Here is a 16,140-nt window from a genome sequence, read left to right as displayed (position 1 = left end):
GTGGGAGAAAGGTTCAGCCCACCCGACACCTTGCCTGACCCGGTCCCAGTGTAAACACGAAGGGTGGAGCTGTCGGGAGGATGCGCTCACGGTGTTCTCTGGTCCTTCCAGAAGTCCGTGCGTCTGGTCGTGAACTACCTGCGGACGCAGAAGGCCGTGGTGCGTGTGAGCCCCGAGGTGCCGCTGCAGAGCATCCTCCCCGTCATCTGCGCCAAGTGCGACGTGCACCCGGAGCACGTGGTGCTGCTCAGGGACAACGTCGAGGGGGAGGAGCTGGAGCTGTCCAAGTCCCTGAACGAGCTGGGCATAAAGGAGCTCTACGCCTGGGACAACAAGAGAGGTGGGTGCTGCCCGGGCCAGGCTGGCTGCTGGGCCGGTGGGAGCGTCTGCCCAATGTGCCAGGGTTGCAGGTTGAAACCCGGTCAGGGCACATGCAAGAATCCACCAGTGAGCGCATCAGCAAGTGTAACAACAAAACCATGGTTCTCTCTCTCCCCTGAGTCAATGAATAAGTTTCCTTATAAAGAGAGAGAGGTGAGTCCCTGCCCCTGAGAACACACAGGGAGCAAGGTCTACGCCCCGTAGAACAATGCCCTGCACACCAGGCGGGCAGGTATGTGAACTTGCAGGCAACTCAAATTATATCCAAACCAGTGTTGGCGTGGGCAGGAGACAAACTGAACTTGCTTTTGTGCCCTGGTTGCAATTCTGCCTCTGGCCCCCTGTCCTGAGCACCAATTTCCCCGTCCCCCGGGAGCTTCGGTGGGGTCAGGGGAAGGGATGGGGAGGCAGACTGGAGCTCCCCTCTACAGGAGCTTCCCAGAACCCACTCATGAACCATGCCCTCCTGCGCTTCCTCTCCAGCATCTTCTGACTGCCCCTGAGTCTCAGACAGCACTCCTAACCACAGTCAGTGACAAAAACACATCCAGCCAATCCCTAAAACTGCCCAAAGGACCGCTCAGTCCCTCAAGACAACTGAGGGTGCCTGGTCCCCATCGGTGCTGGGGACACTTTAGTCCTCGTGTGAACACGTCCCGTAGCTAGAGGTCACAGTTAGAGCCAGCAGGGAGCGTGGCAGCCGGGGAGCCCAGGGTTGGCACAAAGACCTGCTGCGTGAGCAGGTTCCTCCAGCCAGTTCGAAGGGCCGACTCTGGGAACAGCAGTCAGCGCGTGCCCCGGCCCCCACACACAATTTAGCGTTGTTTGACTCTGGAATTGTTAAAGTGAACTTCACAGAAGCGTCTAGTTTTATGAGCCACGCTTGGTGTTGTTATTGCTTGCCTTTTTATTTATTCCATACATATTGAACAGGCTGGGCTTTAAAATAGAGACATATTCAAGTTTTTTGAGTTTTTCTACAGCTTTTTTTCAAATTCTTATAATCAAATAATTGCTTTTTAATTATGAAACTTATTGTGAAATCAGCGATCATAGTGGGAACACTCCCCCCCCCCAAACCTGCCACTGGAGGTTGGGGGACCCAGGTGGCACTTGACGTTCAAGAAAGGGTCTCAGGTCAGTTGAGTGCAAGACACGTGGACTGTTTATTCTCCAAGTCTGCCACACAGGCTTGGAAATGGCGAATCTGTCTGGTTTTATCTGCCCGATTTAAATCGCGTTTCTGGGAGACTTTGGGAATAGCACTTACTTGGCAAGGCAGAGAAAAGAAAAACTGTCCCACCTTGGTGAACGTGGAAGATAAAGCCTTACACAAACACGTATTTCAGTTTTGTGACAATCACAGGTATATCTTGAAAGGCAGACGCAGAACCTTTTACCTGGGAACCGTCATATAAAACCGGCCTCTCCACTCGGGTACAGCCCAGCAAGCTGGTGGCATCTGGAGCAGGGGGCTGAGTGTCCGTCTGGGTGACCTCCCCCATGTGGGGAGGACACCCGGAGCAAACACCCTGGCTGCTCAGATTTGTCATCACTTCCGAGTCGGGGAAATAGCATTGCCCATGCCCGAGTCCCCCTCTCTGTTGCCTTGGGCACCTCCAAGGAACCCTCCCTCCCGGGGTCCCAGCAGCCTCCCCAGAGAATAAGAATGACACCTAGCATTGTTGAGGAGGGGGTGTTGAGCCCAGGGGGCCCAGGCCCTTTCATCTGGGCCAGACCACACCCCACCCTGTGCGTGGGCTGAGAAACCTTTGATGACCATCCCTGACCAAGGCCTCCACCTGCCTAGTGGCTGTCCCCCAGGAGCCCCTTCCTTTGCCGCTCTGGCTCTGTCCTCTCCAAGCCAGCAGCTGTGAGATGTGTCCCTGGACACTGGCTTCCTCTATAGGAACCCCTGGCCCCTGCAGCCTGCAGAAACACAGGACTCTGCTGCCACCTGCTTCTGCGGTGGTGCTTGGCAGCCAGCAGCTGCAGGCTCTGGGGTTTCAGGCCAGGAATGCCGGCCTGCTCTGCACTTGGCTCCTCCTAAGGAGGACCAACAGCCCCTGCCAAGGCTGCTGGAGGGCCCAGCCTGCCCTGGGGCGGCAGAGGGTCTCCGCACGCCTTCACTCTCTTTCCACCTGCCTTTTCCAGTTCTTCTGAGCAAAACTCAGTCGGAGCCTTCCCTGAGCTGTCGAGGTACAGGTACGGTGAGCCCCAGCTGCCCCTGCCGGGCTGCGGCCTGCATGGCTGGGAGCTAGGGCGACAGACACATGGGTGCCTGTGGGCCATGGGGGTGTCAGTGTGGCAGCTCTGGGGAAGGCTTGCTGGCTCGCCTGAGGTTGTGGTTTGGTTTCTCGGGTTTCTGGTTGCTAAGAAAAGAACGTTCCCTGCGGGAGGATTTGCTGTGTGGTGCTGGCCGGTGACAAAGGAGGGAGGCTGTTGTGGAAAATGGCCCGTGTGAAGGACCCCAAGCGGACTCCAAGCCAGATTCATATGGAAGAGGCAGCATTGTTTCTTACCTGTGCTCACCTGTGCTTACCTGCACTCACTTGCACTCACCTATGCCTGCCTGTGCTCATCTGTCTTTGCGATCCATCCTGCCTGCCGCAGAATTTAGGCCAGTGTGGTTTGTGACATTTCACCTTTGCTGTCCTAGACACGGATGAAAACGACGAGTCTGGATTTTGCATTTATTCTGATACCTATTTCTTATAAACTCTATGTGCACACAGATACATAGATATTTATATGTGCATACACACCTATACATAAGCATGCACACACACATACATATTCATATTTTAATGAAAGTTTTGGCATACACACACACAGGAAGGTCATGAAACTCCTAATGAGGTTTTGTATTTTACAAAAACTTCTGTTCTTGTGAAAGTGTCAAATGCTAGATTTTGTTTCTAGAAAAAGAAACTAGTGCAGGGACACCTGGCATTGGCCCGGCACCAGTGTGGGGTGCGGCATGTGGCCGCGGTGCCGTCCTGAGGGGTGGTGGCCGGCCACTGTCACTGTTCCAGGGGAGACTCCAGGGGCTCGATCTCGTGGCAGGTTTCTGACCCCTGTGTCATTTTACGGGTGGTGTCCTAGCCTGAGTGCCAGGCACGTGCTCTTCTGCTCTCACCTGTCAGGGACCGCAGGGTCATGCATTCACCCCACCCGTGTCACCACGATGTCAGTGTGGACAGAGGCCAGATGCACACGCGCACACCCAAGCTTGCTGTGGCTGACACGAGGCTGCGCTCTGCAGTACAACACACTCTCGTTTCACCTTCCCAGCCCTGTGCCTACAAGGGCTTTGATGCGACTCACCAGGAAATCCGAGTGCACATGTGGATACACATAGTACCACCTGCTGGTGTGGACTTGTGTGATGTGAGGCTGCAGATGGGCTCGGCCCCGGGCCCAGAGCCCTGGAGCTGGTGACTAAACCTGAGGCTTTGCTGTGAGCAGAATGATCTCATGACCGTTTGCGCCCGGGGCTGCGTGGTGGGGTGGCTACATTAGTGTGCACGCTGTGTTACTAACACACTGACCTCAAGTCTGCCTCTGACTGGATGTCAAGTCCCAGCCAGCGCCCAGGAGCAGCGACCGATGTTTCGATGGCAGACTTTGCTCAGCCCAGCCCCAATGCCCCAATGCCCCCACCAGCGGCCTGGTGCCCAGCAGCGGACAGTGGTGTGGGAGTGTCCTGTGTCTGTCCTTCAAGGACACCTACGTTTCCTCCTCTCACTGTGTCCACGTGGCTCAGGGGAGAAAATGGGATGCATTGGGGGCAAAAGCCTGGGCTGGCCCCTGGTGTGTCCGCAAACCAATGTAGGATGCTGGTCAACCGTCTGGTGGCACTGGGGTACGAGCTGGTTCAGATCCCTCCCCCCCCTCTGTCTGCAGATGAAAACACTGAGGCCTAGGGCACTGGAGCAGGCTTCCCGAGTGGCCCTCATCACAGTGCCCACCCCCTCCACACCCCTGACCCTCAGCGTTTTCTGGGCCCCCTGACATGTTCCCAGGGGTGGGCTCATTGAATGCCCGGTGCTGGGCCTAGCCCCAAAGTTGCTGACTCAGGGATCAGGTCTGGGCCCAGTTCCTGGGCTGCTGATGCTTCCTGTCCCTCCTCATCCAAGGAACCACAGGTCTCAGCTGTGTGGTAACCTGTCTGATTGGGGCTGCATATCTCTGTTGGTGGCACCGGGTGCCCGGTGTCAAGTCCTGCTGGATTCCAGCACAGGGGATATATCAGGGACGTTGTGACAGCTGCCTGTGGGGCCAGGTCGGGGCCAGGAACATCCTGGACCACTCTGGTGCGTGCCTAAGCCCTGTGCTCTGCCCCTGGAACCAATACAAAAGAGTGCTGAATGCCAACTGCAATTGAAAAATACAAAATTAATAGTGAACAACCCCCCCAATAATACAATAGTGAAACAGTGATAAAAAAATAGAATCCTGATGAAGAAGGAGAAGGTTGAGCATTTAGAACTCAAGAATTAAAAGGGGAAAAAAGAATAGAAGAGGAAATGCGCCCCCTAGAGGCTGTCACTAGAAAGGAAAACAGGCTGGCTGGGCAAATGGGAGAAAAGGTGGGCACGTGGCCACACCCTGAGAAAAAACACCCCTGAGCCCACTAGAGAGCGTGAGGCCCTGTAGCGATTTCGTGAATGGGAACTGGGGGCCCTGCGGGGACTCCAGATGCTTTCAAAGAAATAGTCAGTGGTTTCACTCTCTAATAAGAACTAAAAGTTTGAGAGTAGAGACGATATTTTTTGAGATTTTAACCTGAAGTGCTTACTCTCTTATGCTGAAAAATAACTTGGTGTCTCTGCCCACAGAAACCTTTAGGAAAGCATCGCTTGGCAATGATGAGACGGATAAGGAGAAGAAGAAGTTCCTCGGATTCTTCAAAGTCAGTAAAAGGAGCCACGGCAGCAAGGTAAGGCCACTGCATCACCTGAAACCGCTTCCCGGAGGTGTCTGAGCTCCAGCCCTCCTGGAAGGCCGGAATCCCTTCAGGCAGAAGGGGCGTTGTTCTCGAGCCCTCCTTCCACGTGCGGCCCCCGAAGCACTTCTCTGGGTGAACCCCTGAGCCTTGTGCTCAGGGCTGGGGCTCAGGGAGGCTGCCCCAGTGGAGGAGTGGGCGGAGGGTGGGGTTTGGATAGCACATCACAGCTCGGATCCCCGAAAATGAACCAGAGTGTCAGAGAGCACCCACAAAGCTGTTCTGCTTTTGTTTACACCCTGGAAGATTGTGTGCTGGAGGCGGACACTGACTCACTCAGTTCCTGGCCGGGGATGCCAGGGATGGTGGAGCCTGTCTGTGGTCACGGGGACTTCTCCTCTGGTCCGCCTCAAACTGGCTCAGAATGTCTTCCCTTCGCACACACCTCGTCTTTCCCCTGGGTCTTTCCCTCACATTAATGTTATCTCTGTTCTCTCTGGACACTATCACTTCATTCGTATCCTTATTGGCTTGTTTACATGGCTGTTGAGGGGATTCAGGCCTTCGTTCCTCATTTCTCACCGTTTTCATCGTTCGTGTGCAATCTCATAGTCAGTCTTTGCAGACACCTGGGGAGAGAGGTCGGTCGCCCCATGTCACAGGTGAAGGAACCCGGAGTCCCCGCCCTGAGCTAACCACAGTGCGAGGGGACTCCAGAGCCACCCCCCACTCTGTCCAGGGCCCTCACCCTTCCCCCACACTGCACATTCCGGGACAAGTCGCGTCTCCCTTGGGAGCGTTTGGAGTAAACAATTATTTTAATGATTTCTGAAATCCTGCTGTGCCGGGCAGTGTACACACATGTCAGAGACCAGAACATGAAGAACATCCAGGCGTGTAAAGCTGAGGGAGTCCTTAGTATCGCTCCTTAGAGGAGATGTGTGTGTGTGTGTGTGTGTGTGTGTGAAATCTCTGTGGAGACTACGCTTCGAGTCTCCACAGAGACTGTGGAGAGGCTGCATTTTGGTTGAAGGAGATGGCAGCAGATACCCTTTCTTGTTTAAAAACTTCAGTGCTTTACTGTTTTTAAAACACAGTAAAGTTGTGTCATTTTTACACTTATTCTGCTGGCCCAGTCATTCCCAAACACCTTAGGCACCTTAAGACAGTTGGATTCCCAGGTCGTGTCCCCAGAAATACTCATTGGGAAGCCGGGTGGGGCCCCAGAGCCTGTTTTCCTGCTGAACCAGGCAATTCTGGGCCGCTGGTCCACACACCTGGTCAGTTATTCCTGTGTACACCCAAGTGACCCTCAGCATAATGCTAAACTGAGTTTAAAACTTCCCAACCCGACTAGCTACCTAGCTGGTTTTCTGAGCTAACTCCATCACTCAGGTGCACCACTGTCCCACTTTACCTGTTTTCTGAGCTAAGGAAAAGGAACCTCAGCACCTTGAGTTGGGGAGTTCGGAGCTCTGGGCCCCGGACAGTGAGTCTTTGAGGGCAACTCTCAGGTTCACAAGCGAGGGACATGGCTGTGGATTGAAACCACTTAGTACGATTCGGCAGCCTGGCCATGCAGCCACGCGGCCACACAGCCAGTGTGCCTGAATGTTTCCCAAGGAAGATGTGCTTGTTTGTGCTCACTCTCACCTGGAGGTGACATGTGCTGTGCCCCTCTTTCAGGTGGAGCTCCCTGGGCTGGTGGGAGCAGACAGCGACGAGGACACCTCGAGGTCAGCGCCAGGCCGGGGCTCGAACGTGAGTACCACACCGCGGGCGCCCCTTGTGAGAGGGCAGAGCTGCGTGATGCTTTGCACAGCCTCCCACAGAGGGGAAGATGGGTTACTTTGTATTGGGGGTGTTGGGGCGTTTGGTTCTCAGTCTAGAGAAGCACCAAGCTGCGTTTGGGTTCATGTTTTGTTGCCTGTGCCACCTTTGGTGGACACGGAATGTTGTAGTTTCTGCTTCCCACACTGCACCTGGCAGCGTGACTGGGAGACTCCGTGGTTACACTGACTGACCTTACTTACGCTCTCCCGACTAAGTTCTCTTCATGACCAGGCGTGGCTGTCGGCTTTGGAGACACGCTGCCAGGCCTGGGTCCGCCCATTCCTAGCTCTGCAGTTACCCCCTGAGATGACATCATAAAGCCACCTGGGCCCTCACACCTCAGAGTCGGCATATGGAAAAGTTCTTCACAATTTCAAATTCTGGAAACAAAATAATTTATAGCCTCTTAAAAATATTGACCTTTAAAATGCATCTGACAGAAGTTTGATTCTTATTGTCACTTTTTACATGTTTCAAAGACCAACTCGTCTGTAACAGTAAGGAATTTTCATGATTGTTCTTTTTCTGGGTCTCACATTTTCACGCCAGCCTCCATGTGAACCTCTATTCCACTCAGAAGAGTTTTATGCCTGAAACTTTTTTGTCACAACTTGAAATGATAAAAAATTGAAATGACATGCAATAGAAAATGTAAATGTCTATCTAAATTCCATTTTTAATTTCATATGATCATGTAAAGCAAATTCCTTAATTTTAGCTGCCCCGGTCCCAAGCAGATACTGAAGAACTGGAAAGTGCCTTGAGTCAGTTCTGCCACCAGAGGGCAGTATCTTCCCAGGCACAGGGAGTCCCGGCCACTCCACCTTCCCGGCCTGGAGAACCTACTAAAATTCGTTGTTCTTAAAATGTTCACAATTAACATCAACAAAAAAGTGTCCCGAGGGCCAAGCCGCATGTTTGTGATGTAGAACTAATTTTTACTATAAATCAATACTGACGAGAAATTTTAAAAGTGTGGCTTGGACCTTTCTAAAGTGCTTCATGTTCGAACTTATAACATAAATGGAAGATGGAGTGTTTTCAGAGAGAATGCCTGCAGCCAGCAGAGGTCCTGGCCAGCTCTGGTCTGCACAGAGCCAACTTCTCTCTCAGGTGGCACCGTGCCGTCTGCAGTTTGCTCCAGTGCACGAGGTTACTTTTTTTTTTCAAGTTGAGTATCCTCCACAAACAGGGCACAGCGTGGGTCTGTTTGGTTTGCGGTCAGCGCCTCAAGGAGCTGCATGCCCTCTTCCCGGTGAATCCTTGCTCCTCTTCTCTGGAGTCATGAACAATATGAGGGCCCCTTGGCCCCCAAAGCCCTTTTCCACTGGGGGGGATTCCTTATGAAAGAGACTTCAAAGGCATTGGGGAATCAACATCAAACCATGGAAAGGAATACAGAGCCTGAAATGTAATTCAGAGACATGGTCCTTAGGTGCTTTGTTTACCTGTTTGCCTATCGAATGTAGTTTTTAAAGTTTCCGTGTCACACACTCTGTAATGCAATTCTGAAAACTGTCAAAGAAGGTTTTGTGTGTAAAGCTTCAGCGAGGTGGGTTTTCCCCAAAGCACTCAATTCTTAGAGTGAGAATGTCACTTAGGTACACAGGTACATAGGTAGGAAGGTAGGTGGGAAGGTAGGTGGGTAGGTAGGAAGGTAGATAGGTAGGTGGGAAGGTAGGAAAGTAGGTACATAGGTAAGTAGGTAAGTAGGTAGGTAGGAAGATAAGTAGGAAGGTAGGTAGGAAGTCAGGTAGGGTTAGGGAAGTTAGGTAGGAAAGTAGGTACATAGGTAAGTAGGTACATAGGTAAGTACATATGTAGGTAGGTAGGTAGGTAAGTAAGTAAGTAGGCAGATAGGTAGGTTCATAGGTACATAGTTAGGTAAGTAGGTAGGTAGGAAGGTAGGTGGGTAGGTAGACAGCAGAGAAGGGTACAATGACAAGTCACACAGAGACCCACTGTCACGGAGACTCTGCATGGGACACGTAGGTACGGGGGGCACCATGGATACAGAGGAGTGGGCCACACCCTGTATGGGTGTGCGCAGGGAGTCCCTGGTGGGTGCCACTCAGACCCCAGGGGACTGGGCCTCTGGGTCTTATAAGAATTCAGATGCAGGGGCTTGGGCAAGTCCTGGGCTGCACTTCTAAGGAGAGCCCAGGTGAGGCTGCGGGAACCAAGGTGGGTGCATTGCTGAAGCCTAGAGACAGACAGACTCACAGATGCCCTCGGTGTGAGGCAGGCAGCAGCCTGGGCAAGAAGACAAGAAGGGTCTGCGGAGGGAAAGACTCAGCCAGGACCCAGCCAGTGATCAGTCCTAGAGGCGGCCTGATGTGCCTGGTACAGTGGGCGCCTCCAGCAGAAGGGACATCCCAGCCTCGCAGGGTTTTCTGATCATGTGTATGCATGGGGGGGGGGTGCACCTGTGTACCTGCCTGTCGAGGGCAGTTTCTAATGACTGGAAACACATACATCCAGAAAGAGACCACAAATGAGTTGCTGGTTCTCCATCTTTCTCACTGTCACCTCCATCCCGAGTGACAAGGGCCAGAGCTCCCTGTGCATCTCACAGCCAGAACCATGCCCCCCCGCCGGCTGACGGTGTCTGCTGCCCCAGATGACAGAGCCTGGGTCTGTAATCACACCCCAAGAGTCACTCTTCCAAATGATGCCCTCTAATAAAGCCCCACGCGGGGATGCTTCCAGTGGCCCCATGACCCCTGGTGAGCCAGGTGTCTCCTTGCAGAGGGGACGCTGAGAGCAGTTTTGGGACAGGCCACCAGAGAGCTCAGCTCCGAGCTGCAGGCTGAGGGACTTTGATAAATTCAGGCAAGACCTTCTGTGAGGACATTCCCAGGAGATAAAAGAGGAAGGAAAACCAAGATCAATAAAAAGGTAAAGAAATAGGCTTGCCTCCTTGGCTTAAAAACATATTTATGTGATATAGTGTATGGATGACAGTTTTTTGGTTGAATATAAGAACACATGCTTAGTGGCCTTTCCTTCGTGGGTTGTCTTTGGTGTTTTTCTTTTAGCAAAATGAATTTCTGTTTTCCGTGATCTGCACGACTTTCTAGGCTTGTAGAAGGAAATTGAGCAAACCATCAAAGCAGGTGATAGGGAAGGTTATTCCTTTGGGAAAACCAGGATGTACAGAAAAAGACATGGGTCTCACTTGCATTTGACTTTTCCTGACATGCCTTTCTTGGTGCGATGTGAGTCCCATGCAAGTGCACGGAGACGGCAGATGTGACTGTTGCCTTTTCTGATGCCAACGACCCAGGCCTTTGTCCATGTGTCATTCTGGTGGGACCCAGCGCAGTGTCGAAGTGGCTCACGCCCCGTGACGGCAATGTATCGCTGAGCAGATGTAACGTCCCGTTAGGTCAGATGCCCACCAGTGGAGCCAGTCTGACACATGCCTCCCTGAGTCCCGGCTTCCGAGCGTCCTCAGTGNAGCAGATGTGACTGTTGCCTTTTCTGATGCCAACGACCCAGGCCTTTGTCCATGTGTCATTCTGGTGGGACCCAGCGCAGTGTCGAAGTGGCTCACGCCCCGTGACGGCGATGTATCGCTGAGCAGATGTAACGTCCCGTTAGGTCAGATGCCCACCAGTGGAGCCAGTCTGACACATGCCTCCCTGAGTCCCGGCTTCCGAGCGTCCTCAGTGAGAGAGGGTGGGTCACAGTCTGTACCCACTGACCCAGAAATCCACCTGCAGGTGCAGCCTTTTTATGGCCAACTAAAGCCAGCAACTCGTACTTTCCCAAATATCGTGCATTTGGAGACTCTGGCATGAGTTTTTCTCACCCTCTCTTTCCAGTCCTCTGAGCCGATTCAGCTGTGCCAACCCTCCTGCCACGTCCAGGGCAAGAACCACTTTATTCTGTCTTCATTGTTATCCGTGCCACAATCCTTACATTTTCTCGACTGGACCCCCAGCACCACACCTGCAGAACCTGAGGGGGGCGCCCGTGAGCCCGTTGCCGAAATCAGGCCCCTGCAACGTGACTTCCGGTTCCGTGTGTTGGGGATACTCTGTGTCCTGCACTGAAGCCAGACCTTTGGTTGAAGCAGTCAGACTACATGCGGGGAAAGGGGAGTTGTTGATGTTCAGGCAGCATGCCCAGGGGCCCTCTGTGAGCAGAGACAACAAATGAAACCTCACAGCAGCGAGAGAAGAAAGCATTTCAGAGTAGGAGGCAGGGTTCCGCAGTGCAGATGGCAGTCGGGGTGTCAGTGCCCCTTCCTCTCCTTGACTGCGGGTCAAGGACCGGGCAGCCTGGGGGCGAGCCAGGGGCCGGACACTAATGACACTCCATGGCCCAGCCCTGGGGGCTGTGACAGGGACACTGAGTCTCAGAGAGGAGGGGTGGCGATAGAATCACTGGAGGGAACATGTCACCAATAAAATACTAACAAATATGAATAAATTAATTTTGTATTAAGTGTAAACCTTCAAATTAAATTTAAAATTTTACATGTACATCTCGGCATACCCGTATGATGAATTCTTATTCTACTGATTTAAAATTTATTTGCTCTGTGACTTGTAACTCTCTACATAATTATCAGCCATAGCACTTAAAGGGCAGCAATAAAACGCAGTCAGCGGTGCCGTGTTATTAAGCCAGCCCTCGGACACTTGGGTGCACCTCTGTCTCACTCTGGTGACAGGCTGAGAGAAGGCAGCATTCTCTCGGCTTCGGGCTTCTCCCCCGAGGGAGCCCTCCTCGTTAGATGACAAGTCTGCAGCCCCCTGTGGCACCTGGGACTCTCCATCCCCAAGAGGACAAGCAGAGAAGTCCCCTGTGAAGGCACAAAGTCCCCACAGGCTGGGGAGGTAGGTGGGCTTTGGCCCCAGGTAAACAGGAAGCCTGCCCGTGGGGTGGGGTGGGTTAGGTTCCAGGGTGGTCTGTTCTGAGGATCCCTGGGGTGGCCCCCCAAGACACCTGTGCTAGGACACTGGAGAGGTCCCCCATCAGGCAAGAAATGCAAATGCCCCAAGCCCTGGGCAGCCCGCCCCACCAGCCCGCCAGCCACAGGCAAATGGCAGGACAAGGGGGAGGGGGCACCTGTCTGGTCACACCTGTCCTACAGGTCTTGTGTGGGGGAAGCCGCTTTGCATTTGGAGAATGTGCCCGCCTCGGCCAGCTCCTCCTGGCACTTGGAAACCCAGGCCAGGCTGTAGGAAGCGAAGGTGCCCTCCTGGCAATGGGTCTCACCCAATGCAAGGTTACCTGGGGACCTTGGAAATGTTAATTAGGGGTTCATCACCCATTTTCTTCTTTTGCTTTTGGTTTGGTGAGTGTGCTAACCAGAGATTCCGGGCCGAGGCAGTTCCATAGAAAGGCAGACAGCCTGTGAACATACCTGCAGGGAGGGACTCCTGGGGCCCAGGGGAGGGGAGGGAAGGAACCTAGGTGCTGACCTGTTACCTGAACACTCAGGTGTATGGGGCTGGGGTGGGGGGAATCCGCTGCTCTTCAACAAGCCACAGCCTTTCATGGGCATGCAGAGCACTTGATTTAGTTTGACTTGAACTTCACATGTCCTGTCATTTTCAGTTCTGTCTCAGCAATTTCCGGGCACTGCCCCTAACAGCCCATCCTGGAATGTGCTTCCCCTAGCCTCTCAGTGTTGTTATTATGGGTCATATTATTTACACTATATTTTATTTCAGCCTTTCCCATAATGCTTCTTACATCCTTATGATGTGGGGGTAGATGAAACCCCGCCCCCGTAGCACGCGCATGGAAAAGCAGGACTTTGGGAGAGGAGTGTATTTTGTCCTGAGATTAGATGATGTGTGACTTAGAGGTGGCTGTCACCTACATCAGGCCACCACAGCGCAGGCCCACCTGTGCTAACCTGCGGACACAGGCCGCTGGTGAGCAGGTGGAGGGGCCACCCCCGTAGGTGGCCAGGGTGCCTGTGAGACGAGCCTGCCAGTCCCTTCCTGATCCTGGAGAAGCGGCACTCGTCCCGCTGAGAAGGGAGCCTCGGAGTGTCCCCACTTCCTTGTGCTTAGCTGGTGGCTTTTCAGCCTGTGTTCCCGAGTTTGCTCCCTGGATCCTTTGACAAACCATAAAAAAGAAGTACTGAATGCTTTCGACAGAGGGCAGCACGGTGCAAGGAGAGGGAGGACTCAGAGGCAGTCCCGGACTGGCCTGGCGGGGGTTTCCCTCAGCCACCTGCCCAGGCCCTGGGCCCTTTTCCCCTCGCTACTGAGAAACCTGAGCTAAAATGTCCATATCCACTGCGGTCAGAGTGTGCACGCGGTTTTCAATCAGTTTGATGGAGAAAATAACTTTTTTGAAAGCATTTCAGTTTCCATCCTTCATATTTACTTCTGTTTCCATTTGTAATGATGTTATGTTTAAATTTTGCCCCCTCAGGGGCAATAACCATTAAAAAGTCTCCTATACCACTCATTTCTGTGGAACACATTTATTCAAAAACGATTATTTTAGTGACCGCATGTCAACGAAAGCCCAAAGTAGCGTGCTATAAATCAAAAAGGGACTCTGAAGTCACACTGCCCTAGCAGTATCTGACCCAGTTTTGGAGAGTCTGTGTTAAGTGGGTTCTCGATGGCTGCCGTAGACTATACTGAGGGCGACCAAAATGTTTCCCTTCATCCCTCACCAGCCCCGTCTGGAGGTCTCAGGGACCCGGTAGATTGGCTCATGGGACTGGTTCTCACGTGGCAGCATCTGCCTGGCCAGAGGGGACAGTTTAAGAAATGCGGGCAAGATCACTCTCCACCTTTGCTTTTTGGAGGTCAGTTTGTCTTGGACAGAAGGGTTGCAAGCACAGCATGTCCCATTTGTCTCCAGAAGCACATTCTGGTGGGAGTCCAGCTTCCCCACCCCCACCCATTGTGGACAAGGCTCTCTCCCCAGGCTGTGTGGCATGGTGTGTGCTCTTATGACTGTGCAGATGTGCGTGAGCACACACAGGGCCATGGGCTCCCACGGAAGAGCAATGCTCACCTTGGCCCCCAAGATGAGACTTCCCCGCAGTAAGGTCCTGCCTGTGTGTGCCTGGCAAGGGCTGCCCAGGAAAACTGAGGCCAGTTCCTCCCCTCGAGGGGGGAAAAGGCCAAGACGTCAGAATGCCACGAAGGCAGGGGTGCTGCGGAATCCAACCCGACCTCCGGAAACAGCCTCAGAAGTCTTTCAAATGGTATTCTGCACGGATCTTCAGAGACCATGCAGGGCACTTCAAGGGCTGAGTGAGTGTCAGGCACGCAGAGCTGTCAGCAAGGGGACCTGGAAGCCCTGGGGCCAGGCAGGGTGCAGGGAACAGAAGCAGTTAGTGTCAGGGTCGGGAAGCGCATTGTTGGGATCAGGTGCTTATGGGGTCTTGAAAGGGGCCCGGTGGACATCTGAAACAGCGACAGTGATGCCGGCAGGCATGGTGTGTGCTCCTCCCTGGTGTTTCACAAGCTTGAGCAAACCTTGGCATCTTCTGTCCACCTCCCCTTTGTGTGGGGGGCAGGGGGAGGCGAGTGAGCCAGCCATCCAGGGGAACTGCTGCACCCCTCCAGACTCCGGCTGTCCCTCCTCTGGTCCCTGGTTTGTTCAGTAGCCCTGAGATCTGCCTCCTTGGGTCCTCACAGCTGCTCTGGAGGGGGGAGGAAGGCAGAGTATTTCACAGTTCACTTTGCAGTGACCAGTTCACTTAATCACGGGCCTGCTGTCTGCAGAACTGATGGCTGGGGGAAACATTTATGCTTTTTCTTTACTCTTTTCCATGGGAGCCCAGGTAGGGGTGGATGAATTTCCTGGGAGTGGAGCTACTTCCTGTAGGTCCTCACCTGTTTCCTTCAGGAGCTTGCAGTTGGTGAACAAGGTGCTGGACACCTGGGCCGCCCAGCATCTCCCAAGAAAGCACAACCTTGTGTGCACGGCCTCCTTCGGGGCCCTGCTGGCCGGGACAGTGGGGTAGGGCAGAGAGAAGATGTGCCAGGTGGGGCTGGGCTTGGTCTTGTTTTCCATTCGGAACTGGAGGGCGGGTTCTTTAAATGCTCCTTCTGCACAAACCCTTCATCTCGGTAAGCAGGTCCTTGGGTGAGGATTTAAAAGATAAAAATAAAAAGTGTGGTTTTGCTCATTTTTAAGAACACATGTGGTGTTTGTCTTTCTCTGACTGACTTATCTCACTGAGCACAATACCCTATAGGGCCATCCATCCACGTTGTGGCAAATGCTAAGATTTCATTCTTCGTCACAGCCAAGTAATAGTCCACTGTGTAAAGGTACCGCAGCTTTGCTGTCCACTCATCTGCTGATGGGCATTGGGCTGTTTTCCAGTCTTACGGCAGGCGTCTGTCATGTGGCATTTTCTGCGGTGGTTTTCCCAGGGAAGTGAAAATGCTGGTGTTGCCTAGGCTGGCCAAGCCTGCCTGCCGGTGGCCAGACTAGGGTGGCCGGCAGGTGTTGTCGTGTTCGGGCCGAGCATCCACAGAGAGAGGGCGTGTCCATTGATGACAGGTGTCTGTCCCTCCCCCAACAGGGCTGTTTGACTACACCCAGCTCTCCGTCCGTGAACTCCCGTTCCGTCACGCTGGGCCCGTCCCTCTCGCTGAGCAACATCTCAGGCATATCTGTCAAGTCGGACGTGAAGAAGCGCCGGGCCCCTCCTCCTCCGTCCCTGCCCGGCTCGGGGCCACTGGTACAGGACAAGGCATCGGAAAAGGTAGGGGAAGGGCAGCTCTTGGGACAAGTGGTTTTTTTCTTTTTTTTAACAAGTACATCAAGATTTTTTTAATTGTCCTGTAATTTCAAGGGGTATCTGATATTTTTATGATGCATTTTTTATTACGTATTGGTTTCAGGTGTACGCTTAGTGGTTAGAAGATTGAATCCTTTAGACAATATTCCCCTCAATCTTTCCAGTAGCCACCTGGCCTCACACATAATTGTGAGGATATTACTGACTGTGTTCCCTGTGCTGTACTTGACATCCC

The 16,140-nt window shown here is 53.1% G+C and overlaps 1 protein-coding gene across 5 annotated transcripts in view; it reads left to right on the top strand.

Annotated features, from left to right (window-relative positions):
• COBL (cordon-bleu WH2 repeat protein) overlaps positions 1 to 16,140 on the top strand; it is a 127,423-nt gene that overhangs the window by 53,513 nt on the left and 57,770 nt on the right. For 3 of the 5 annotated variants that reach the window (XM_037041105.1, XM_037041103.1, XM_037041106.1), the window contains exons 4-7: positions 112 to 340; positions 5,223 to 5,323; positions 7,016 to 7,090; positions 15,687 to 15,869. In XM_037041105.1, the coding sequence (XP_036897000.1) occupies positions 112 to 340; positions 5,223 to 5,323; positions 7,016 to 7,090; positions 15,687 to 15,869 (588 nt within the window). Of the gene's footprint in view, positions 1 to 111; positions 341 to 2,535; positions 2,587 to 5,222; positions 5,324 to 7,015; positions 7,091 to 15,686; positions 15,870 to 16,140 lie in introns of all 5 variants that reach the window. The other 2 variants (XM_037041104.1, XM_037041102.1) reach the window with 1 other exon arrangement.

The sequence above is a fragment of the Sturnira hondurensis genome, unplaced genomic scaffold (genome assembly GCF_014824575.4).
Source record: "Sturnira hondurensis isolate 20B ecotype Veracruz unplaced genomic scaffold, ASM1482457v3 Scaffold0002840, whole genome shotgun sequence".
NCBI classification, from domain to species: Eukaryota; Metazoa; Chordata; class Mammalia; order Chiroptera; family Phyllostomidae; genus Sturnira; species Sturnira hondurensis.
This window is presented reverse-complemented; position numbering and strand designations above follow the sequence as displayed.